A 23,025-nucleotide genomic window follows, 5' to 3' on the forward strand; every position below is an offset into this window, starting at 1 on the left:
AAAATAAATAAAAAACGTTGAAAAAAAAATAAGAGAAATGCTGTGCTTCTGTCAAGCATTTTTAGAAGAGCTTATATGCATGGCCTAGCCGACTTCATGAATCAAAAGTGGCTCAGAAAGGTGGGCCTGGATTACGCAACGAGCCAAAAAGGCTCTATTCATATACTGAGGACTCGCCATCAAAAGGAGAGTAGATACATTTTTCGTCCCGTGGCCAGTATTGAGAGGTCCAGTTTTATCAGCTTGTCAGTGTACATAATCATGAACTAGGGGTAAGAAAGGGGGCCTCATTTCAGCCTGTTCATGTGGCATGGGGTGGCTGCTCTTCCAAGCATGTCCCTCTCTGGTACCCTGGCTCTAGTTCTGGCCAACCTTGTAACTACCCCCACCCCCCCACCCCCAAGGAAGCTTAGACATTCCAGAATGCACTGAGCACAACACTACCCCTAATCCCACATACATGGAAATTGTCTCTGCCTCTTGCTTCGGAAGTGTCCGTTCACTTCACTTACATAAGCACTGGGCAGATTTGCACCCAAGGCGTAAAGGGGCAGTCTTCTTCCCTTTTTCAAATGTTCCCTGGCAGAAAGAGAGCATTTGGGGAAAAAATTAGGCAAAAGTAATATGCAAGGCTTAACATGGAGCCATTCTGGATACCCAAGGGATAAACAATCACATTTCAAGTCCTAGCCAGGCCAGCAGCTGCAAGAAGTTGATAAGGATGCTGCCGATAGGGCTGCGGAGCTGGGGGAAACACACATTAAAGCCTCTGAAAGGTTCGATTTTTAAAAAGAAGAAAAAGAAAAGGAAGCGCCTCCCTCTGCTTTTTACCGTCCCTCTAGTTGCTTTTGCATATTCTGTGCCATTTAAAGAATTACAGATGGGTTCTGCCTAATGCCGTATGGCTGCTGTGGCTTTAATCATTCTGTCATTCTCACTTTGCAGAAGGGCTGAACTGGGGGGGGCGCCCGGCCCCACAAACATCCCAGCATTCCAGGTGTGCAGGGCACAGAGGCTGGTGTGCCGGTGCCGCTCTGTCCTCCATCCTGGAAAATGCTTGCTGACGATTTCCCGGGTCAGGACAGCAGCACATCGTTTGGGAGAGATGGTGTGGTCTTGCTGCAGAGGCCCTCTGCCTCTGTTCCTGCTGTTCCTTCTCCCCTTCTCCTCCAGTTTCCTCCCACACCATCCTGGCCCACCCCGCTGAAAAGGAAAGCTAGGCTCACAAGTTCCATTCCGAAACCACCTCTGGGGACTCTGGGTGTATTGTGTGTTGCACGGATCTAGAGGCCGCGTAGCCTTTTACGATACTTCTCAGCAGATGACAGTCAAGTGTCGAGAAAGCGTTGTTGTTTTTTTTGTTTTTTTTTTAAGTCATCGTTTGTACAAAGGCACGCTTTAGGCTGTGGGGCAGGATGTGGCGGTGAAGGCTGCAATTCTTGACCCTGGAGCCCAGCAGGCCAAAGTCAGGAGCAGAACTCCAGACCCCCCAGGGCACAGTGTCACAGAGCAAGAGAGGCTGTTAAGGGGTGGGAGGGGTGGGGGTGGGGGTGGGGAGAAAGAAGGACCGTGTACTCCAGTAACTGTAAACAGCCATATTTTCAACATAATTTACTACAGGTCTCTGAAGTGTATATAAAACATTTTAGTGCAACATTTTACAAATAGTTTTCCTTTAAAAAAAACAAACAAAAACAAATCAACAGCTCTCTACATCATGCATGGGTAGTTTTCTTACCCCACCTGTTTTTTTTTTTCAACAATAAACGCAGAGAAACCATTGTTTGAAAAGAATATGAAAACCTGCTACAGAAACACCCTGATGAAAGAGGGTGCGGGTCGTATCGGTGTCCGGAATGGGCCTAGCACAGTGTAGTTTTTCATTAATGCAACATTGTAGCCGTAGGTAAATACGTCCAGAGAACCAGTTGGCAATTTTTCCTCTCCTGGTCCCAATGCCCCGAGCTCCGGCAGGCCATGTGCAATGAGGTCTCCCAGCCACTGGAGGGCACCATTACCGCTCATCTGACACCACACACATTTCCATAGAAATGGCCAAACAAGGTCCTGGGGATCTTCACAGAAAGCTGAAAAGCTCACCCTTTGATGGTATCCCCCAGCCCAACAGAAAATACACACGGGAAAAAAAAATTACTAAAATACTGGCTTCGGTTTCTTTTCTTCCTTTCAAATTTCCTGTAACCGCTCCACATCTTTAATTGCGCGCATCACCTACTTTTCTATACCTGTGGGCAAGCTGGGCTCTTAGTAGTTACACAGCCAGTCCCAGCCCTCCGGCATCTTTCCCTTCACACAGAGGAAAGCCGGGCATCTTCCCTCAAGCACTCAGGCTACAGGGCAGGGGCCGATTTCCCACAGAAAGCCCACGCGCCTGTAATGAAGAAATGGGGCAAAGGACCGCCTCCTTCCCTCACCTGTCAGCCTGACTGTAGCCCCATAGCGTTGCTGCAGCATACATAATACATGGAAATGAGCGTGTTAGGGATTAAGGTGTGGTGCCTACACAGGGTCTCAGAGGACAGTACTGGTGTGCGGGGAGGAAGAGGAGACCGGTCTACTACATAAGCCAGTCCGTCACCTTGCTTCCCCTGGGCTGCGGCACAGCAAGGCGTCTGCTGAAAACCCAGGCCACCACCTGTGCACCCAAAGACCCTGATGCGGATGGGCACCCACACGGCCTCTCGTGGAGTCTGTTGCGTCTCAGGACAGACAACAATCCCTCTGCTCAGACTTCGCTCCAGAATCCCCGGTGGCTTTTTCTAAGCAGGGTGTACCCTTGGGGTTCAAGATGCAAGTTCCCGGAGGAAAGGGGATGGCGCTCTTGGCCAGCAAAATATAGGAAAGTCAGGGCACGCTTCTCCCCTGGGGTGAGCAAATGGGCACAGGAGCGGGGGGGGGGGGGGGGCGGGGGGTAAGCACCCTGCTCCATAGTGTGAACGAACAGGGCGACTGGGGCCTTGTTGGGCTCTAATGGGCATTCGAATAAAAAGCCACCGTAACTGTGAACAACCAAATCACCTAAGACCACAAACAAGATCTAAGAAGGGGAAGGGCAAAACCCTGCACCGGCATGAGGTGACTCTAAGCCGGGACTAGGTGGTCTGCAAGGGTTACAGACGGGCTGTGTCTGGACCTCTCCTAGGCAGATACTCTTACGGCAGTGAGACACATGGAGAGAGAAATGGTGAATGAGAAAGACACCGTTACCTTGGAGGGAAATCTAGTTGGAAGGAAGAAGAAAAACCTAGTCTTCGTATCTCCAGGGTGGTGGTGATCTCTCCCCTGGTCTCCAACTTCCAGGCTCTGGAAACCACCGCCCTCCCACCACCGACTCCTGGAGGAACTCAGCGGTCTGCTGGGCCCCGTGCCCTCCGGTGTAGGGTGCATACGGTGGCTGCTTGGGCCCTGTGTGTTCAGTTCAGCACGGCCCCCTTTTCAGGCTCACTGGCCACTTTCCTTTAAGAGTGTGGCAAAGCACCTTAAAATAGAAGCCCACCCGCGCACAGTTACCAGTTCGAGGCCGCTCCTGCGAAACAGATCAAGCCAACAACTAGCCTTGTTTCCTTCCTTCACTAATCACTGGCTTTGATCAATCTGAAAGTCAGTGGCTGCTAAATGCAGCCTTCTGTCCAGGTTAGCCAGCAAAGCGTGTGCTGTTTGGGGCTTTCGACTTGTTCTCCAACAAAGTTGTGGTTTTTTTTTTGTTTTTTTTTTTTTAATATATAATTTTTTGGCAAGGTTGGAACGAAGCCTACTTTTGCTTCCCTGACAGTCCAGTCGGGCATCGTCTACTCTAATGGGGTTATGCAGGATTCCTCCCGTACGTACACAGTTCTTTGAAGCAAAATTCAATGCTTTCATCTTGACTACAAAGTGGTTCCAACAACTCCAGCTGAGGGAAAAGATAAGATACAAATTGGGCCCGCATGACACATAATTTTCAAGTCTCGTTAAGAAAGTAAAAAACGTTTGGGCATGTTTCTGATCCGTGAGTAGTATTTTCAAGTATGCAGAAACAAAGAGTCCTGGAAGAGATTCCTTTGCACCAAAAAGTCCGTCCTCCCTTTGGCCATCGGTGGTATGTTACGAGAAATTCGTCCGCAACGTTACGGAACCCAAGAAGGGTAAACCGGCGGGATTTAAAAAGAGTCCCTTACAAAGAATAAGAACCCCTGTAACATCTATCTGAGAATACGATATAAATCAGTGAGTAGATGTGGCATCTGGAGCTACTCACTACATTACCAAAAACAAAAACAAGAAGCCTAATTCTGCAGGATAAGGACATCTGCTCCAAAACAGCTAACCGACCACGACTGCCACCTAGAGGCGGTCCGTCTCTGTGCGGGATCCGGGACTTGGACCGTTGCTCAAGTCTGACTGTTGGCTGCCAGGAGAGCACGCCAAGAGTTGCAGCGCCATCTGCCCGCCGTCCGATCACAGAGCAAGAGGCAGGAAGGGAGACTGTCAGCTCCTCCGCGGCTGAGGGCCGCTGCGGTCCCCTTAGTCTATGGCTCCTGGGTGGATACTGAGCACAGGGGGCTCCAGGCATGTGGGGGAGTAGTTGAGGTGTGGTTCTTTGATCCACAACAGGGGCACCCCATTCTTCCCGTCGGAGCTCTTGCTGGAGTTACGGCTCTTGAAGCGCACCAGCAGGATGGTGATGATGAGGATGCCGAAGATGGGGAAGGGGTAGAAGAAGACAAAGTAGAAGAGTGCGTCGTTGGAGCAGATGATGGACTGCAGGGTGGAACCTGAAACAGAGGCAGGACAGTGAGGGCGGGGAGCCTGGACCGCCCGCCTCTGCGCCTCAAGACCTGGCCCAGCCCACCCTGTCCTTCCCTTGCCGCTGCCAGGGGTGGGGGGACCACCTTCCTGGCCGGGTTCTCACAGCGGCGCCTCCTTCCACTCACAGCTGGAAGTTCATTCAAAGCGGGACCCCCATTTCCCACCGGGAGCCAGGACTGCGGCTTGGAAAGTCATCTAAGAAAATGTAGTTTATTGACCGTGAACCCAGCTGCCCCTACAAGAAGACGCTGACTGCACCGAGTCCGCACCTCCTGCCCGGTGGTGTTTCCCATGTCCCTTGGCACCGAGCTCTGCTCCAAGTGGGCTTCTCTGGGAAGTGACACATTCTCTCCCCGCCAGCTTCTCAGAGCAGTTTTACCAGAGACGATGGTTACTTGAGTAACCTTAGCAGTGGTTAACATTATCAACTGAAATGCCATTACGGACCACTTACAAGTGTCCAAAAGCGTGTCTGTGGCTACAGAATTCATTCTGGACATGGAAGAGGATGAAACCGGCCCCCCCTCTTCCCAGACCCACAAGGCCTCAGCAGGGGCCCAGCCCCTGGTAACCTGCCCTTTTCCCTAGAAAATAAGGCTGCTGGCTGACCACCACGTTCTATGAAACGTAATAAATAGGGGCATCCGCGGTGGGCAGACGGGTCTAAACACCTTCCCTTGTCCTTTTGGGTCATGCACTAGTTTGTCAGGGGTCTGAGTCTCATTTAGGCTTTTCTCTGCGTTCTTTTCTACTGCACAGCTGTTGTCATCAGTATCATGAAGAAAACTCAGCACGTGCTTATTAGATTTCCACAGTACATGAAATCGCTGATAGTTCCCCGCTCCACCCACTTTTGACTTACAAAACCTCAATTTCATATGGTTCCATCTAATCAACAGGAGGTAGTCAAAGAAAAGAAAAAGCTGACAAAGCTCAAACATTCAAGTCAGAATTACCTAGTAAAATGCATTGGCTGAAACGGAAACGAAGTTACAGTTTCTAGCAGATTCTGTCTTTCTGCATTCCAGGCTAATTCTACTGTAACAAACACCGCCTTCAGTCTGCCATGTCCCATGCTCTGACAAAAGGCAACTGTAAGAGTGCCCTGTTAGAACAAATTATTCAGCACAGCCATTATTTCTTCTGGTCTCTGTCCATGGAGTTCCTTGATCGGGTGAGAAGTCCGAGTCCTGGACCAAGGGAGCAGGGCCGCCGCTAAGCCCTTCCTAGATGCCCTGTGGCATCACCCACTGCCCGTCTACTAGTTGGTTCTCCCAACCATGCGACATCCCCCTAAACCTCGAAATCACCCTCCAAAATACACATGAGCCAAGAACACAGACCGTACTCAGGCTTCATTGTTTTGGGTTTTTTTTCTCCCTTCTTATGAGTCTGAAACACGGTAACTGGCTAAAGAGGGGCCAGGCTGGCTATGGAGCCACCAGTAACACCTACCAATATACTTGGACGATGAGCTCTCACTAAAATAGAATCTGGTGGGACATCAGGCTTGTGATCACTTTAATTCCTACCCACGTGGGGCAGTCAAGGGTCAATTCCACAAACTGGTGTTTCAAAGCCGGTCTGCCTGGGACAGGTGGGAAAACCACTTACTGAGCCATAATCGAGCTCTGATTTCATTCTCCCAGACCGCTGGAATCAACAGTTGGAACCAGCAGGGACCTCCTTCCCCTGTAACCTGGGAAAACTCACTTGTGTCCAGAACACGGATGCCGATGGGGGCCGACTCCTCCTCCGTCAGCCGGTACCATTCCTTCTGGGGGCCGGGCAACCACTCCTCCACGCGGCACGAGTAGTTCCCCGTGTCCCGGGGGCTGGCCTGCAGCACGGTGAGCCGGTAGAGCAAGGGGGAGAGCCTCTGGAAGCGAAGCCGGCCCTCCCACGGGCTGCCTTCTGGGCCAAAGACAGCATCCGGGCCCACGCTCAGCAGGGCCGTCCGCTCTGTGAGGTCCTCTTCTTCCTCCTCGTCCCCCTCCTCCTCCTCCTGTTCTCCCAGGCCAGGGCCTCCCCTTTCCCCTCCAGCTTTAGTCCTCAGAGAGTACCAGGCCACGGCAAAATGGGAGTCCTGACTTGATCGAGAAACGATGCTACAGTCCAACTGGAAAGCTGCCTTCTCGGACACCGTGGCATTGGGGACCACCGTGTCCACCTGCAGGGCAGCGTCTAGGGGAGGTGAGGGGCAAAAGAGGAGGAAAAGGCTGTTTTAGTTTCTCTGCTCAAAACAACCCGTGTGTCCATCACCAAATACACTCTAGTAACACAGTAACATACAATACACAACTACTACTGGAAGGAGTAAGGCAGTAGTACGTGGCAGAGATGAGGAAGGGCCCAAGGAAGATGGCTAGACTACAGGAGAGCTGTGCACCCTGTGTGCCACTGTATGCAGAAGAAAATGTGTTTTGTTTGGACACGTGGATTTGGTTACATTTGCACAAAATATCTGTGGAAGAACTCACAAGAGGTGGTAACACGGCTGCTCATGGGAATCCGGGGAGGAAGGGACACTTACTTTCACTGTAACCTCTTGCAGTGGCTGAAGGGTCCCCCCAACCCCAAGATTCATGCCTATCTGGAACTTCAGAATGTGACCTTATTTGGAAATAAAGTCTTTGCAGGTGTGATGAACTCCTACTGGATTTAGGGTGGGCACTACATGCAACGACCGGTGTCCTGATGAGAAGAGAAGGGGCCACACAGAGAGAAGGCCGTGTGAACTGGGGCAATGCAGCCACAAGCCAGGGAATACTTGGGACCACAGAGAAGCTGGAAGAGGCAAAGAAGGATTCTTCCCTAGAAACTTCAGTGGGGGAAGCCTGGCCCTGCTGATAATTTGCTTCTAGACCACTAGCCTCCAGAACCATCAGACAATAAATTTTTGTTGTTTTAAGCTACGGAGCTTACACTAATTTGTTATGGCAACCCTGCACAAGGAATTCACCCTTCAGCAGTTCTGGAGTTTAAACCGTGTGCGTGTAGATGGTTACCTATGCCCCAGGGAACCGAGGAGGTAAGTATTCTCCAAGGACTGAAGCCCAGCCATAGACAACAGACCCGAAAGTGCCCCTCACCTTGAGCACAGACCCCAGAAGGATGTCCCGGACAGCATCTTCCCGACAGAGATTGGAGACACAAAACAGCCGTGGAGAGGTTGCCCAAGCAGGTGAGTCAGACCTCACAGACACCACCGGGCAGCTATAATCTCTATCTTCATTTTGCTGCCTCCCCCCTGCCTTTGTTTGGCTCACTGGGGTAGGTACTCAACAAATAATCCGTTCCCTCCCTCCTAAATGGCCTGTTTGGCCCTGTTGATGAAATGCTCGCAAAACATGCCAACATAACAGCCACAAAAGCAGAGATACCAAATCGGATTCTGCTTGGATAAAGACCAAATAGGACCACTTCCCAGGTACTGTCCTGGGCTTTCAATGAATTGGCTTCATGTCGCTCACAGGTGAACACAAAGCTGGGCGCCCCCACCTTTGTGGGGCTCTGCCAAGCCGCCGTACACCCCCATCCAGAATCTTGGTGTGCGTCACGGGCACCTGAAAGCTCAGGACCTGGGTACAGGTGGTGGGAAGAGTGCCTCGGCCCAGCACCGGTGGGGGAGAACATGCTGGAAGGCAATGTGGCAGGGTGGAGAATACCCTATCATAGAGACTCCTGCTCCCTTGCACGCCGGTTTATCCTTCCAGAGATCACGGCTGACTGTGTCCTGAGCCATCAGAGAGGAATCCTACAGATTAAGGCACATCCTAGGGCACCTTCGCCCTGCAGAGCCTACCAAGCTGGTGTCCCAAAGCTCCCAGCGGCTGGCCAATGTGATGTCATGCAATGGCAAGATGGCAGAGACCCCGGAAGGGCCTCTTCCCCACCTACTCTCCCTTTGCTTTCTTCTCGTCTGAATGCTTACAATGTAAGCATTCACTTTTTTTTTTAAGTTTATGTATTTATTTTGAAAGAGAGAGAGCAAGCCTGAGTGGGGGAGGAGCAGAGAGAGACAGAGGGAGGGAGAGAATCCCAAGCAGGCTCCGCAATGAACAGGGGTTTGAACTCAAGAACAATGAGACCATGACCTGAGCAGAAACCAAGAGTCAGGCGCCTAACTGACTGAGCCACGCAGGTGCCCCGGCGCTTAACTTTTCATGTAAATTTCCTGGCTCCTTCGCATGCTTAGTGATGACTCAATACAAGTGTTTTGAATGAAACAGGCCCACTTTCCCGTGTCCTCCCCCCACTCCCTGTAGCATGTCTCTCACTAATGTGGTGGCCCGTGTCCGTCCCCTTCTGCCAGAGGCCAAACCATCTCCCTGTTTAGACTTTAGCACTCTTTCCTGCTTCAGGTGTAAGCCACAAGAAAGAAGGGTGCTTCTCCCCCTCCCATGTAGGTTAAGCTGCAATGCAGTGGGCAGTCCAGAAATGTCTGTCTGCCCCTGGGCCACCTGAAGCCCTGGTTTGGCAACGTGCAAGCGGGTGAGCCTCCGGGGAGAAGAGCACACTCAGATGCCACGTCTCTGCCAATTTACCTTTGGAAGAAGACACGCGGCAGTTTCTAAGCAAGGCAAAAAGAGAAAACACATAAGCTCATGGCAAACAGGAGTAACCCCAGGCAGGGGTGATTTCCTGTCCAGCTTCGGCAAGATACAGAGCAGAGAGATAATGCCCTTTCCTGTAACAAAGGGCACGTTCACTCTCGAAGTGTGTGTTCCATGACGCATGGGGTGAGCACAGCTGCGAGGCCCCCGTGTCCCACCAAGGCAGACAGCCGCTCCACGCAGGTGTGGAAACATGACGAATGCTCCCACCAGACAACCAACAGAGGCCCTGGGATGCTCAGAAAATGGGCAAGACGGAGCATTCGCACTGGCCCAGCCACAAAGTTCATTCCTGCCCCACGTCCACTGCGGGGGGAGGCACTGACTTTTCGCTTTGACTTGAATGAGGAGGTGATATTGCAGAGGACACAGGAATCCTGCTCACCTCTGCTTTAATTATGGATTTAAATGTGTAACGATCATTATACCGAGTAATTATGTGCATTTAGCCACTTTAGGAACAACGGTAAGGACAAGAAAAGCCACACAGCGCAGTCAGAACAGTCGTCGGCACCAATAAAATTATTAGGAAGTGAAAGACTAAATTTCATCATTTTCTATTTAAAGCACATGAATCCATTGTTTTCCACTGAAAACCTACAAGCCCAACTTTTTGAACCGCACGACTACTGTTTCAAAAGTTTTTGCATATCTACCACCTCCTGAATCTGAATGTATTCTTTAAAGAGAAAATATTCTGTGTTCTGCAACAAGTGAAAAATGTTACTCCAGCGAAGAGAGAGGGTGACCTTAGGCCAAAGCCAGATGTGCAATTTCCCATTCGCTTAGGGGGAAAAAAAATCTGAGACAATTATAAAGGCAAAATGTAAATGCTCCTATGTTTAACCGCAAACAACGTATTTTGTGCAGCGCACAAAGTAGGACACTCACGAGGGGAAACGCCCAAAGCAGTGAGGGCCTGGGGATGTGAAGCCTCACCTGGCCGCATGACAGTAACAGCCATCTGCCCGGCAGTGTCCTCTGCTCGTTTATACCACACGCCGCTGGGGCTGGGGAGCCACTCCTCCACGCGGCAGCTGTAGGTCCCGCTGTCCTGCACCGCCACGTTCTGGATGAACAGCCGATACACGCCGGACGAAGGACTCTCCAGATGCAGCCGCCCCTTCAGGTTGTTTTTGGCCGCCTGCTCTCCATAGTGGAAGGTGGCCTCGCGGCTCAGGCGGGCCACAGTCTCCCGCTCCGGGTGGTTGGGCTTCCAGACAAACCACTCGACCACGAGCTGGGACGCAGCGCTGGTGCGGTTCAGCACCACACACTCCAGCTGCACCTGCTGCGTCTCCAAGACCGACAGATTCCCCTGCGCTTGGCTGAGCTTCAGGCGGCTGTCTGGAAAGGGGAGGAAAGACACATTAGCAGCGAGGCACAACAGGTGCTCGCATGCACGTTTTGCAAAGGCAGGCCGACGGCTGCCCTCCCTGTGCTAAAGGGCAGCGGCACACTCCATCAGCAGAAACACTTCCGGGTGGAGCGCCCTAGACATAACGCGTTCCTGGATCGCGTGTCCGAGTGCCCGGACTGTCAGCAGTTCATGGTAACAGCTGTCCCCCAATTTATATCTCGTTGATTCAGATGCACAGAGGAGGACAAGCATGAGCTATGGATGCCTCCACACCCAGTGACAGCAGACCATAAGCATACAGCTGACCAGAGGGGTGGCTGTGAAGGGACAGGCGGGAAAGGGCATGCTGAGACCCCCTTTCAAGCCCAGAGCAAATTTTAAAAACTGACCACAGGATGGCTAGAATACACCGGACTGTCCACCACCAAAGAACTACAGAGGAAGCAGTTTAAATATGTCCCCGAGTTGGCCTTAGGAACCGCAGTCCTTGTTTTCTCGGGTTCCCTCTCGAGGTGGGAACAGAACTGATCTGACACTAGTGAAGAAAAGGCCGATATGGATGGAACCAGTGACTTGACAGCTCAGCCCATCAGATCCTCCTCTAGAGAGAAAAGTGTCGTTAATGATGGTACACCCAGATGACAGGCGTGTAATTTCATAAAAGGTCCTAATGAATCTATCTGGACCAGAGAGATCAAACAGCTACAGAACTGCAGGAACACCTGGGGAAGGAGACCTTTGGAGTGACATTTGAAGAGGGAGAGGGCCACGCACCGTCACGTTTTACTTTTTACATTTCAAAACTTCCCGAGTATTTTACAATGGAAGGCAATGCCCTTTGGTATTAAAAGGTCAAAAATTAAAAATAACAGAAAAACTGTTTTAAATAACTGGTCTCCCCAGAATATACATATACGTGTGTGTGTGTGTGTGTGTGTGTGTGTGTGTGTGTGTAGATGTGTGTGTGTGTGAAGATGTTAACTCTAGTTGTCCTGGGTTGAAACATTATTTTCTTCTTTGTGTTTTCCCAAAGCTCTAGAAGCATATTCTTTCTCATCAGCAAAAAAAAAAAAAAAAAAAAAAAAAAAGGAGAGGGGTGGTGTGTAGAGAAAGGAGAAGCAGAGGAAGGAAAAAAAAAAAAAACCAAAAACTCTCAACTGAAAAGGAGGAACGTGTTGTTTTAATCAGGGTCTTGTGCGTTTTCTGTTTATGGTATTAATATTCCCCAGAGATGGCTCTCCCTACACGGATTTTGACAAACATCCTTCCTGCCCCAGTGAGCTCACTGTGGGTCTGTAGTCTCAGATGGGGGGAGTCCCTCAATAAATTTAGGATCCACCAAGATTCTCTTAGTTTCTGCACAAACAAGTGAAGGGAAAGGATGACACATCTGGTGGGCGGGGGGATCATGTCCTCCCACCAGACAAAGTGACCAGAACTGAAAACAGACAGGAAGAACAGAAACCTAAGAGAACCCGTGTAGGCCAAATGACAAATGCCAGTTTTCAAAAGTCCCAAGGACTGGCCTGAGGTCTCTGGAAATACCAAGAGGGACCAGGCAGACCAGAGCTTCCTCTGCAATACATCAGCAGAAGGGTTCCCGAAAGTGCCACTGAGGGGGGTGACAATTTGCACGGGGGCAGTCTTAGCAATACAACACCTGGAGGGAAAAGAGGGGGCCAGGCCACGTCCAGGCCTCTGCATCTGGTCCTATGTGCTGTCTGAACAAGTGTTTATTGAGGCTTCCTGGGAGACAAGCCATGGGAACAGAAAGGTAAAAAATACACACACACACACACACACGCACACGCACACTTCTATATATAACACCTATTTCATGATGAGTGAATTTCCATATGTATAAATACGAATAAGCAGTTTATAATTCCTTACATATGAATAAGTAAAGAAACAGAATGCCAGGTGGGGGTGTGTGCTAGGCAGGGGACAGAGAAAGGGGTACAAAGAAAGTGACTAGGATGCTATTTTAGTTAAAATGAGCTAGAAACACCTCTCTGAGGAAGAACGAGATAAATGAAGATCTATGGTCAACCTGTTCCAGGCTAAGAGAACAGTAACTACAAAGGGCCTGGGGTGTCCAAGGAAAGCAGCCATCTGTTCCTTATTCAATCAATATTTATTAACGGCACCATGCCAGTGGCTGAAAATACAAAGACACAGCCCTGTCCTCAAAGTGCTTAGCGTAGAAAAGAATTGCAAACAAATAATTGTTACATTAGGTATTTTATAACGAAAAAGGAACCTCTGGCGATATGGGAGAAAGCATGGAAGGCTTCCTGGAGGTGATGTCGAGTGAAGTCTTGGGCATGGGGTAGAGACAGGGGAGAGGCAGTGGGAGAGGGGGCGTTCCAGGCAGAGAGGACAGCATATAAACGAATGCATGGAGATGGGACTTAGGGTAGCACCCCCGCCCATCAGGACGGACAGGCAGTGACAACAAATCACAGGCCACACAGATATGAGGGATGGACAGGGAGCTTAAGGCTACATCAGGTGGGGCTTAGAGCTCTTTAACAAGGGGAAAGGGAGACTGACGGGGCACCCTTCACATGTGAAAAGATATGACCCAAAGTTATCCTGGGCTGTTCCAGGGGCAGACCTAAACCTGGAGGGAAATTACATGGAGGGGGGTTTTCCACCCATGAGGCCTGCAGATGTAGAAAGCTCCCCCCACCCCGGGAAGCATTCCAGCAGAAGTCAGGTGCCAGCCCAGTTTGTCAGGCAGCAGAATGAGGGCCGCACCCACAGTCTGAGAGGAGGCAGAGGGGCAGATCGCTTTGCAGACAGGGAGGGTTCCTGAAATGGGTAGTAAGAAAGAAAGGGGAAGCAGAGGACAGAGACTAGAAAGTGCCCTCTGGGTCAGAATGCTGGCTATGGAGCTGGCGCCAGACTGAGCTCCGGGGTGTGACCTGCAAACCCAAAAGGAGACCCAGGAGCTGCCAGGGACCCTCCCTTGCCGCCTCTTGCTCAGCACAGCCGCCCCTTGGGCCTCTCCCTGGTAAGGAAGACGCTGTCCGTAAGAGCAGAGTCAAGGACGCTTTCCTGGGGTTGCCCTCAGCACCAGGACGCTCTCACTGCAGACAAAGCGGGCAGCCCACAGTGCACCAGGGTGACGGCCCCTGCACCTGCACCCACACCCCGCGTGGAGCCTGCGGCACCCTGTCACCCCCAGGCAGGTCTCTGCACCTGCACCCACACCCCGCGTGGACCCTGCGGCACCCCGTCACCCCCAGGCAGGTCTCTGCACCTGCACCCACACCCCGTGTGGACCCTGCGGCACCCCGTCACACCCAGGCAGGTCTCTGCACCTGCACCCACACCCCGTGTGGACCCCACAGAGCCCTGTCACCCCCAGGAAGCCTCTCTGTACTAACCCCATGCCGGCCACGCCCTTGTCTTACCTGGCCGCTTCACAGTGACTTCTGTGCGCCCCGAAACCTCCTCGGCCAGCTTGTACCAGGCATAGTTGGGGCTCAGCAGCCACTCCTCCACGTGGCAGTAGTAGCTGCCACTGTCACTGACCTCGGCCCTCTGCACGGTGAGGCTGAACAAGCCCCCGGAAACGTGCCTCTCGAACTGCAGCCGGGGCCTCAGGCCCTCCTCCTCGGCATAGGTGCCGTACTCGAAGGCAGAGCTGTGGGTGGTTTTCAGGATGAGCTTCCCGTCGGCATCCGAGGGCTTATGCACGTACCAGAGCACCGCAAAGTGGGAGTTCGAGCTGGTCTGAGACTTAACCGAGCAGTTCAGCTGGATGGGCCTGTTTTCCACCAGAGTGAGGGTCCTCTTCGACTTGCTCACCTGCAGCTTTGTCACTGCAAAGGAAAGGGGGCGATTCAGCACAATCACTGCACACACCCGCCCAGGAACGTCCCCAGCCTCACGTGCGGCCTCCAGCCTGGTTTTGCCCCGCACGGTTCCGGGAGGGCCGGCCGCGGACGGGCTTCCTTCGAAGCATAGCTCGGTGTGAGGGAGGCTGCACGGAGCCGGTTTTACCCCAACATCCCTCCACCTGTCTCCTCCCTGCTCCCCTCACCTGCACGCAGCCTCCAGGGGACCCAGCTGAAACTTCAATCATTTGCCTGCCTAGGAAGTTCAATGGCTCCCAACTGCTTGAGCTCATAAAGGAAAAAAAAAAATTCCTTTTCACAGTACAAAGTCCCTCCAGGATTTGGCTCTTACCCAACTGTCCTCACTCATCTCAGTGACTCACCCCTCCAGCGCCCCCACCCCTCCCCAGCCCCCTGCACCTCCTCCTTGAGCTCTGGTCTCTGCTCAGGTGTCCTCTCTGCCTATGTCCTTCCACCATCTCCCTCCACACCCCCGATCCTTCTGTGCCCTCGTCCTTCCATGCCCCCTCTTTCCCTCCCATCCTACTGGGCCAGCAGCCCCTCTCTGCCCTGGCACCACGTCTTCTACATATCTTCTGGAAGTTTTTCCTTAGTCTCTCTTCCACCCTAGCCTCTGAGCGCCCTGTGGGTAGAGATCAAGCTTTTCCCTTGCAGTCTGCAAGTATTTTGAGTGTGCCCCTCCTGAATCTAATAAGTGCTAGGGATGCCCTGAAGAACACTGTCCTGCCTAGGGGATGTTCTCGTCACTGCACCCCCAGAGCCTGGCACAGCACCTGGGCTATGGAAAAGCACTCAATCAGTGTCTGCTGGGATATGTGGGGGGAGAGCATGTGAGAGAAATATGGTAGCAGGTAGTTCGGGGATTGCCGGGGTGATCTTCCTGGGGGCAGAGAGAGGGAGAGGGCAGAGAAGGAAATGCCGAGCAATGGGACAGAACGTAGCCACCGCCAGTGTCCTTCCCCTCTCCACCCTGCTCCAAAACCGGAAGGGAGGGCAGACTCCGGAGTGCCACCCTGCCTGCTAATTAATGGCTATGCTCGCCTTTGAGGTGGCAGGAAGCCAAGGTCGAATGACATATATCTGACGTAGGTAATCTGCGATCATACCCACTCCATCTTTATTACACTTGGCTCTGCTTTCCCGCTACCGACCATCCTCTCCGTACTGAAAAAGTTTTAAAAAAGGAAGAAGATGTAACTCTGAATTCCTCCTGGGGAGCTATCAGTGCAAGCACCTTTTCACACCCCAACTCAAATTTCTGAAAGCCCCAGACAGTCACTTGGATGCCCTGGTCCCGCACAAACGTTGCGGATGGCGGGACCTGATACCCAACGCCATTACTACAAAAGCCACTCTAGGGACAAGAAACTCAGTGGTGAATTGGGTGACACTCTTCACAAAGGACTGCTGGCTGAACTCACGTCCCCACAGACCTTCTCAAGCCATCAAGAACGCACCAACATGAGAGGACTCCCGGGTCCCACGGCCCACCCTTCTGGTTTCGTCTTTTGTTGGAGCCCAGTCTCCCGCGTTCTCCCTTCTTCAAACACACAGAGTCCTCCAGGGCACGCCAGGAATCCTGGGCAGGGTTTACCAGTTAGCTTCCAAGCTCAGCAAACTGGATGCACACGAGCTTGCCAGTCGACTTTTCAGATCGGATTCCGGCAATACTTAGAACACCCATCTCCCTTTTCATTCCTTTCCAACCCAATTCACCGCATGCAAATGATATCTACATCAGCACAAATGATACCACCTGAATTATCTGGTTCTTGTCCAAGAAAACTGGGCTGTTCAGTGCAGAGTAGAAAGAGCTTTAAAATGTATTATTAATTGGGGCCAGATTATTTTTGCAAGTGTTACTAAGGAAACCTCAATTGCTATAGTAACTGCATATGTTAAACTGGAATCCTATGACTAAGCTTCAGTTCGGTCACATGGTCCCAGAGCAAGGATCCAAGGAAGAGAAATGTTTCAAAGGATTGCCATTTTTTTTTTTCTTTCCTTCCCATGTCAAAATATTGTGAAGTGTTGAAAAGCTGGAAAGAGAGGCATTTTTGAAATGTGGGGCATGCCTGACAGGTGGGCGAGGGGTCAGCTCCTATTCTATGCTATGAATTCCCTCCCGCATCTCAAGGGCAGGGAGGACCTTCCCTGAAGCCCAGAGACCGCAGCCCCCACGACTAATTAGGAAGATCCGCTGAGTCCTGTCCAGTACTGCCCTGGGCAGTGTGTCTGTCTACACCACCCTCCTCCACAGAGGCATGGGGGGCCCGGGGGCCCTCAAGGCCCGGAGGAATTTTCATCTGCATGATGACAGCACCTCACAGGAGTGCTGTACAGGTTAAACGCAATGGTCTATAGAAAGACTTTAGCGCAGAGCCTGCTAGATCACAAACACGCAATCCATTTTCGCTCTTCCCATTTCTTTTTGGTCTCTGGGTTCAGTCCCACGTTCAAAGCTCAACAGGACAACGGGTCAGACTGGCACATTTGCTACTGAAGTGCTCCCCTGGACCAGCAAGCAGCAGGGTCACCTGGGAACTTGTTAGAAATGCAGACTCTGGGACCCCCCCACCCCGCACACCCCCCGGCGCCCCCCAGCCCACTGGCTCAGAATCTGCCTTTAACAAGATCCCTGGGTGATTCGCGTGCACCTTAAAGCCTGAGAAATCCTGGACGTGGCCTTGTGAGTGAGTGGATTTCGAGAGGCAACAACGTAGAGGTGAAAAAGGAAAGATGCTGGGGGCCAAGGCCGGGTTAATCCCCAACAGCGAGTCAGCAGGAGGAAGCGGCAGGAAGAGAGGATTCGGGGCGAGGTCCCCACCTGCCTCCCCACCTGCCGGCACAGGCTCCAGTCACACCCTATCACACACGCCGCCTCCTCCGGGGACACCTCAGGCTCCCAGAGCTGGGAGAGCTGTGCCCTGTTTGAGGGAGGGGCTCTATCTTTCTGCATCTGGAGGCTTTCCTTCCTAGGCCTCTCCTCAAATGGAATCGTGTGCTGTGGGTTTGAGAAGAGGATGCTGCGTTACAGCAAGGACGGGGTGGTAACAGGTGGGAGGCATCAGGAGGAAGGAGGGAGCCAGCTCAGAAGGGGGCCCGCTGCACCAGCCGACCTACCCATTCTGCGGATTCTGCTTTGTACCTGTGCTCGGCACACACAACTTCCATTGGTAAAGGATTCCCTTACATCCAGCTAGAGCTGTTAATTACAAAAAAAAAAAAAAAAATTGTTTTTATTTCGGCGGGAGACAGAGAAAGCAGGCGAGCAGGGGAGAGGGGAAGAGGGAGAGAGAGAATCTTAAGCAGGTGCCATGTTCAGCACAGAGGCCAACACAGGACTCAGTCTCACAATCATGAGATCATGACCTGAGCCGAAATCAAGAGTCAGATGCTCAACCAAATAAGCCACTCAGGCACCCTGAGGTTAACTTTTTAAAGGCCTTTTCTTTCCTACTGAATTATTTAAAGGGCACTGAATGATCTGTGGCCCAAGCATTTGCTAAACAAACTAATAAAAGGATGACCAAATAAATATGTGAGGGATCTTGTTTTGGAGGTATGGAATATAAAGGAAAGGCATTTAATCCTGACTGTGATGGGAGGGACAGCACATTTCAAAAAGTGTGTGACCTCTGAGCTCAGCCCTGAAAAACAAGTGACTAGGTAGGTGCTCCCCAGGCACAGGACGGGCACCCAGGTGAGCGAAGGTGAGAACTTCTCTGTGCACCACTTTCAGGGAAGGGCAAGCAGTCAATACGGCAGGCAGATGAAGTGAGGGGCCTGGAGTGCGTGTCAGACGATGCCACCCCCCCCCAACCCCCCGCCGGGGCTCCCAGCGGGCATCCGTGGCCTTCCCACAGTAGCATCACCTGGGCACCTGCTGAGACCACTGAATCACAAACGACGCAGGGGAGGCCCAGCGACCTGCAGTCTCACAAGAGAAGCCACAGGTGTGGTGGTGAGGTGGCCACGGGAAACCCAGGGGACAGCAGCTTCTGTGCAGGGGGTGAGCAGAGGCCAGTGGTAGCAGGAAAGGAGACACAAGCCGTGAGGGAGGAGGGGGGGAGAGAGAGAGAGAGAGAGAGAGAGAGAGAGAGAGAGAGAGAGAGAGAGAAGAGGCTGTGCTTTATTAAGAACATGTGACAATGATCATTAATGTTAGGCATTAGGGGGTCAGCGGCTGGACAGCAGACGTTTGTCAACTTGCGAGAACCAAGTCAGCCAAGAAGAGAAAACCATGGGGGTGCGTGTGCCACCCTTTCTCAGAGAAGGAGACGGCAAAGGCACCTGCCGGTCAAGCAGTTACATCCTAAGCCCCTGCTCCTCTTCTCCCCGTGGCCAGGCCCCATTTGTGCCCCTAGAATCTGTGTCCAACCTTACACTTGGCCTGCATTCCAGCCTTCCTGCCTGCAGCCTCAGCCCCCGCCAGGGAGAGCTTCCTAAGCTGCAAACGGGAGCGTGTTGCTCCCAGCCAAGCAATAGCCCCACGACAGCAGTTTTCAACAGGGCAGCAAGGCCCCCAGGGACGCCGTGGAAACCTGTGGGCAGGTCTTTCCTGGTCACATTGATTGGGTAAGGGCTCTAGTCACATTTAATGGACGAGCGCCTGCGACAGATGTAAAGCCACGTCTGGGATGGTTCTATGCAACAAAACTCTACCTCGTGTCCCATGTGACTTTCAAAGGACATTCATACGGGTGAAAACTCTGTCCCTGAGCCTAGAACCTACATACGTTTCATTTTATTATCTCCACAATACTTTTTTTTTTTTCTTGGCATGGTTTTACTATACGCCAGGTAAATGAAGGAAGGGTTTTCCTTTGCTCTGTTCAGTGCTGCTGTAAGAGTTGCTCAGGATTTCGGACGCCCTGTCCAGGACAGCAACGCCCCTCGCACCGGCCGGTGTGCACAGGGACAGAGCCGCAGTGCCTCTGCCCGGGGTAGCCGACCCTGAGCACGTTACATGTTACAGCATGTTACAGCGCATCATTTTATTATGAACCACCCTCTAAAAAATTCATCCTTTTTTCCACAATTTGGGGCACTGTGACAATTTTTAAAGATTATGTTGAGTAGGAATGTGAGATGGTCTAGGAATTTCATGTAGTAAAGGGACTGTTCTAGATTGTTATAAAAAGAAGTATATGATCGGAGCATGATGGGAACTCCTAACTGCTCGGTTTAGAACGTTCTTATTTAACAAATGTATATAATCCTCTCTACATGCTGAGCACTACTCTAAGCACTTCAGAAATGCTAACTACTTGCTCCCTACCAGACCTATGAAATAAGTATTATTAGTCCCAACGTTACAGACACTTGCCCAAGGGCACACTGCTGACCAGTGGTAGAGCCAGGATTCAAAGTCAGGCTGCCTGGTGTGTCCGTGCTTTTAACCATTACATACGGTGACCCTCCATACTTCTGTGTATAAAAGGGGCTCCCCTAGGGGCACCTGGGTGGCTCAGTCGGTTAAGCGTCCGACTTCGGCTCAGGTCATGATCTCGCGCTCCGTGGGTTCCAGCCCTGCGTCAGGCTCTGTGCTGACAGCTCGGAGCCTGGAGCTGCTTCGGATTCTGTGTCTCCCTCTCTCTCTCTGCCCTTCCCCCCTCACGCTTTGTCTCTGTCTGTCAAAAATGAATGAACATTTAAAAAAAATATATAAAAGGGGCTCCCTTGGCTCTCACCAACATACCTGGGGACAAACCCCTCCCTGACCCCATGCTTCACTCGTATCAAAACAAGCATGCTGCTTCCTCCGTCCGTAATGTTCTCTGCACACACTCTGTTCTGAGCTGGAAACGTCCCACTGCCCGCCCCCACACATGCCGATTCCCTCCCTGAGCCCATCGGTCATACCCCAGGCTGGCTCTCTTGCACCCCTGTGACTCTTCCCTGTGCTTCCCTCCTCCCAGGCCCTCAGGACAGCCTTCCAGGCAGGGACTGGAGTCTGCAGCTGCAGCATGGAAACGGGCACACAGTAGGTGCTCAAATGTGCTTGTGGGCAGCAGTGGGAGGAAGGAGCAAGGAGAAAAGTAGCAAAGGTTTAGAAGCAGAAAGAGCTAATTCGGGGTAACCCAGACATGCCCTGTCTCACCTGTCTGCAGACACAGCGGTGACCCTTTACGCAGGGCCTGCCAATTGGTACACTTGGCGTCACCATGACAACGAGGCCTGGAGGCTTGGGGGTGGGTGCTGGGGACTCCTCTAGGCGCCCTGGCACTCATGCTCACTGTCTCTGAGCAGTTAGCAGGCAGAAGCCACAGGCTCGTGGCCTGGGAGGGGAACCCCAGGTTCTCCTGAAAGAAAGTAGGGGCCAATCCCACTTGGGATGAGGCAGCCTGTCACTTATCAGACTGTGACAAGGACAGCCACAGTTCACATGCCCGGGACCCGTGCAAGTCAAAGAAAAAGCCCTCAGCTCGCCCAATCTGCCAGGTCAGCAATAAGAAATTGGAGAAAACGGATTTGGCAGCATCCAGAGGGAGGGTATTAAATATTCATCCTGACTACCCATCAGTAAATCCCAGCAGAATACACCCACTGACAAGTCGGCTTTCTGCACTGGAGGCTGTCCTCCTGGAAGCTTGTTTATTGCTTTGTCAATCTGAATGTGCAATATTTAATAGCCAGACCAGGAGAGGGTCGTAAACGTTTGGAAAGTGAGTGTTGACATTTCCCATATTGCTTCCGTCTTTAGGGATGTGTAATTGGAGGGTGCTTTTGGTGCTAAAGAAAATCAGAAGGAAGCAAAGCGATGCTTTGAAATTAAAAGAGAAAAGAATGGATTAAGAGCAAAGAATCGAATATGTTGAGCTGGCTTAAAGTCTTGCCTAAATGCCCCATGGGGGTCACACTCTGTGATCAATGAGAGTCAGGCTAAGCGAAATCAACAAAATCAGAGTGATGGCATTCCTTGAAGATTTCCTTGGGGATGTGCAGACGGAACAGGAAGCAGGTAAAAAGAATGGTCAGTGATGGATCCACAATCGACCGTGCCATCCAGTCAGAGATTTTAATGAATCAAATACCTGTGATGTGGTCAGGTCAGCAGGTGGCCCTGGCAAGGACCGGTCTGGGGCACAGACCACACAGAGCCCTCTGGGAGCAGATGACATCAGCAGTTAAAGGCTGATAAATGGACCAGCGTGACAGAGCCAGCACTCTCTAGGTTTCTCTCTGATTCTGCTGGAATAAGAATGTTTGACAAAATATTCTTAAAAGGGGGTGGGGAGTAAGAGCAGGAATAAGAAGCCGTGTTTTGAGGGACAAGGAATGCAGGGAGGGGAGAAAGAAGAGAAGCCAGCACTGGATTTGAGCTCTGGTATCCCCAAGTCTTAGGGGCCATCTTGTGGCAGAAATCTGAAGAAACAGGGGAGTTAGGGGAAGCATAAATTACACCCCTATACCATCAGCAAACTGGAACCCGTATGGGTTTCTCGTGACCCCAACGTCAAACAAACAAATTTAAGTATCTGCTAAAGGGCATCAGCAATTCGAGGATGGTAAACCAGAGAGAGGAGACAGCAAATAAAAGTACTTGGTACCACAGAGGATTCCTGAGAAGAAACATAAAATAGTAACTGTCCAGAAAAATACGTAATATAATAAAATTAAGAGCTTGGATTCTGGAACCAGACTGCCTGTCTGGATTTGAATCTTGCTTCTGCCACTTATTAAGGATCACTGGGTAATTTATTTAACTGCTGTGTCAGTGTGCTCATCTATAAAGTGGATGAAACAGGACCCCCTCTCGGTGTTGCATGGGCTAAGAACCAAGCAAGCTATTACATATAAAGCACTCAGGATGGGGACGGACACACAAGAAATGCTCAATAAGTATCAGCTGCTACATCAGTGTTACTGTTACTGCTACAGCCATCTGTGCTGAGACCTCCATGCCAGCAATCTACGGAGAAACTCCTTCTATGAAGGAGGCTGTTAGCTGAATGCAAAAACATAATCTCTAACTACCTGGCCTTCGAAAAAGTCAAAGTCTCCCTTTCACCCAGCCCCACGGCTTTTTAACAAGGCATATCTGGGTTCAAATCCCGACTTCCCACTCGCCACACACTTGACTTGGTGAGTCAGAACCTCTCTGAGCCTCAGTTACTCCATGTATTAAAATTAAAAAAAAAATTTTTTTTGAGACAGAGACAGGGTGTGAGCAGGAGAGGAGCAGAGAGAGGGAGACACAGAATCGGAAGCAGGCTCCAGGCTCCGAGCTGTCAGCACAGAGCCCGGCGCGGGGCTCGAACTCACAAACCGTGAGATCATGACCTGAGCTGAAGTTGGATGCTCAACTGACTGAGCCACCCAGGCGCCCCCCTCAGTTACTCCATTTATAAGGAAGCAACAGCTTCCT

At 51.5% G+C, this 23,025-nt stretch overlaps 1 protein-coding gene across 3 annotated transcripts in view; it reads right to left on the minus strand.

The window, feature by feature from the left end:
- Window positions 1-1,580: 1,580 nt before the first annotated feature.
- The window catches only part of IGSF3 (immunoglobulin superfamily member 3), a 93,908-nt gene continuing 72,463 nt past the window's right edge, over window positions 1,581-23,025 (minus strand). For all 3 annotated transcript variants that reach the window (XM_040471425.1, XM_040471424.1, XM_040471427.1), the window contains 4 exons: window positions 14,208-14,618; window positions 10,365-10,772; window positions 6,523-6,993; window positions 1,581-4,775 (listed from right to left, as the gene is read on the minus strand). In XM_040471425.1, coding sequence (XP_040327359.1) covers window positions 4,525-4,775; window positions 6,523-6,993; window positions 10,365-10,772; window positions 14,208-14,618 — 1,541 coding nt within the window. In that variant the 3' untranslated portion in view covers window positions 1,581-4,524. The remainder of the gene's footprint in view (window positions 4,776-6,522; window positions 6,994-10,364; window positions 10,773-14,207; window positions 14,619-23,025) is intronic.

This window comes from Herpailurus yagouaroundi, unplaced genomic scaffold (assembly GCF_014898765.1).
Source record: "Herpailurus yagouaroundi ecotype Mexico unplaced genomic scaffold, PumYag 77, whole genome shotgun sequence".
Lineage (NCBI taxonomy): Eukaryota > Metazoa > Chordata > Mammalia > Carnivora > Felidae > Herpailurus > Herpailurus yagouaroundi.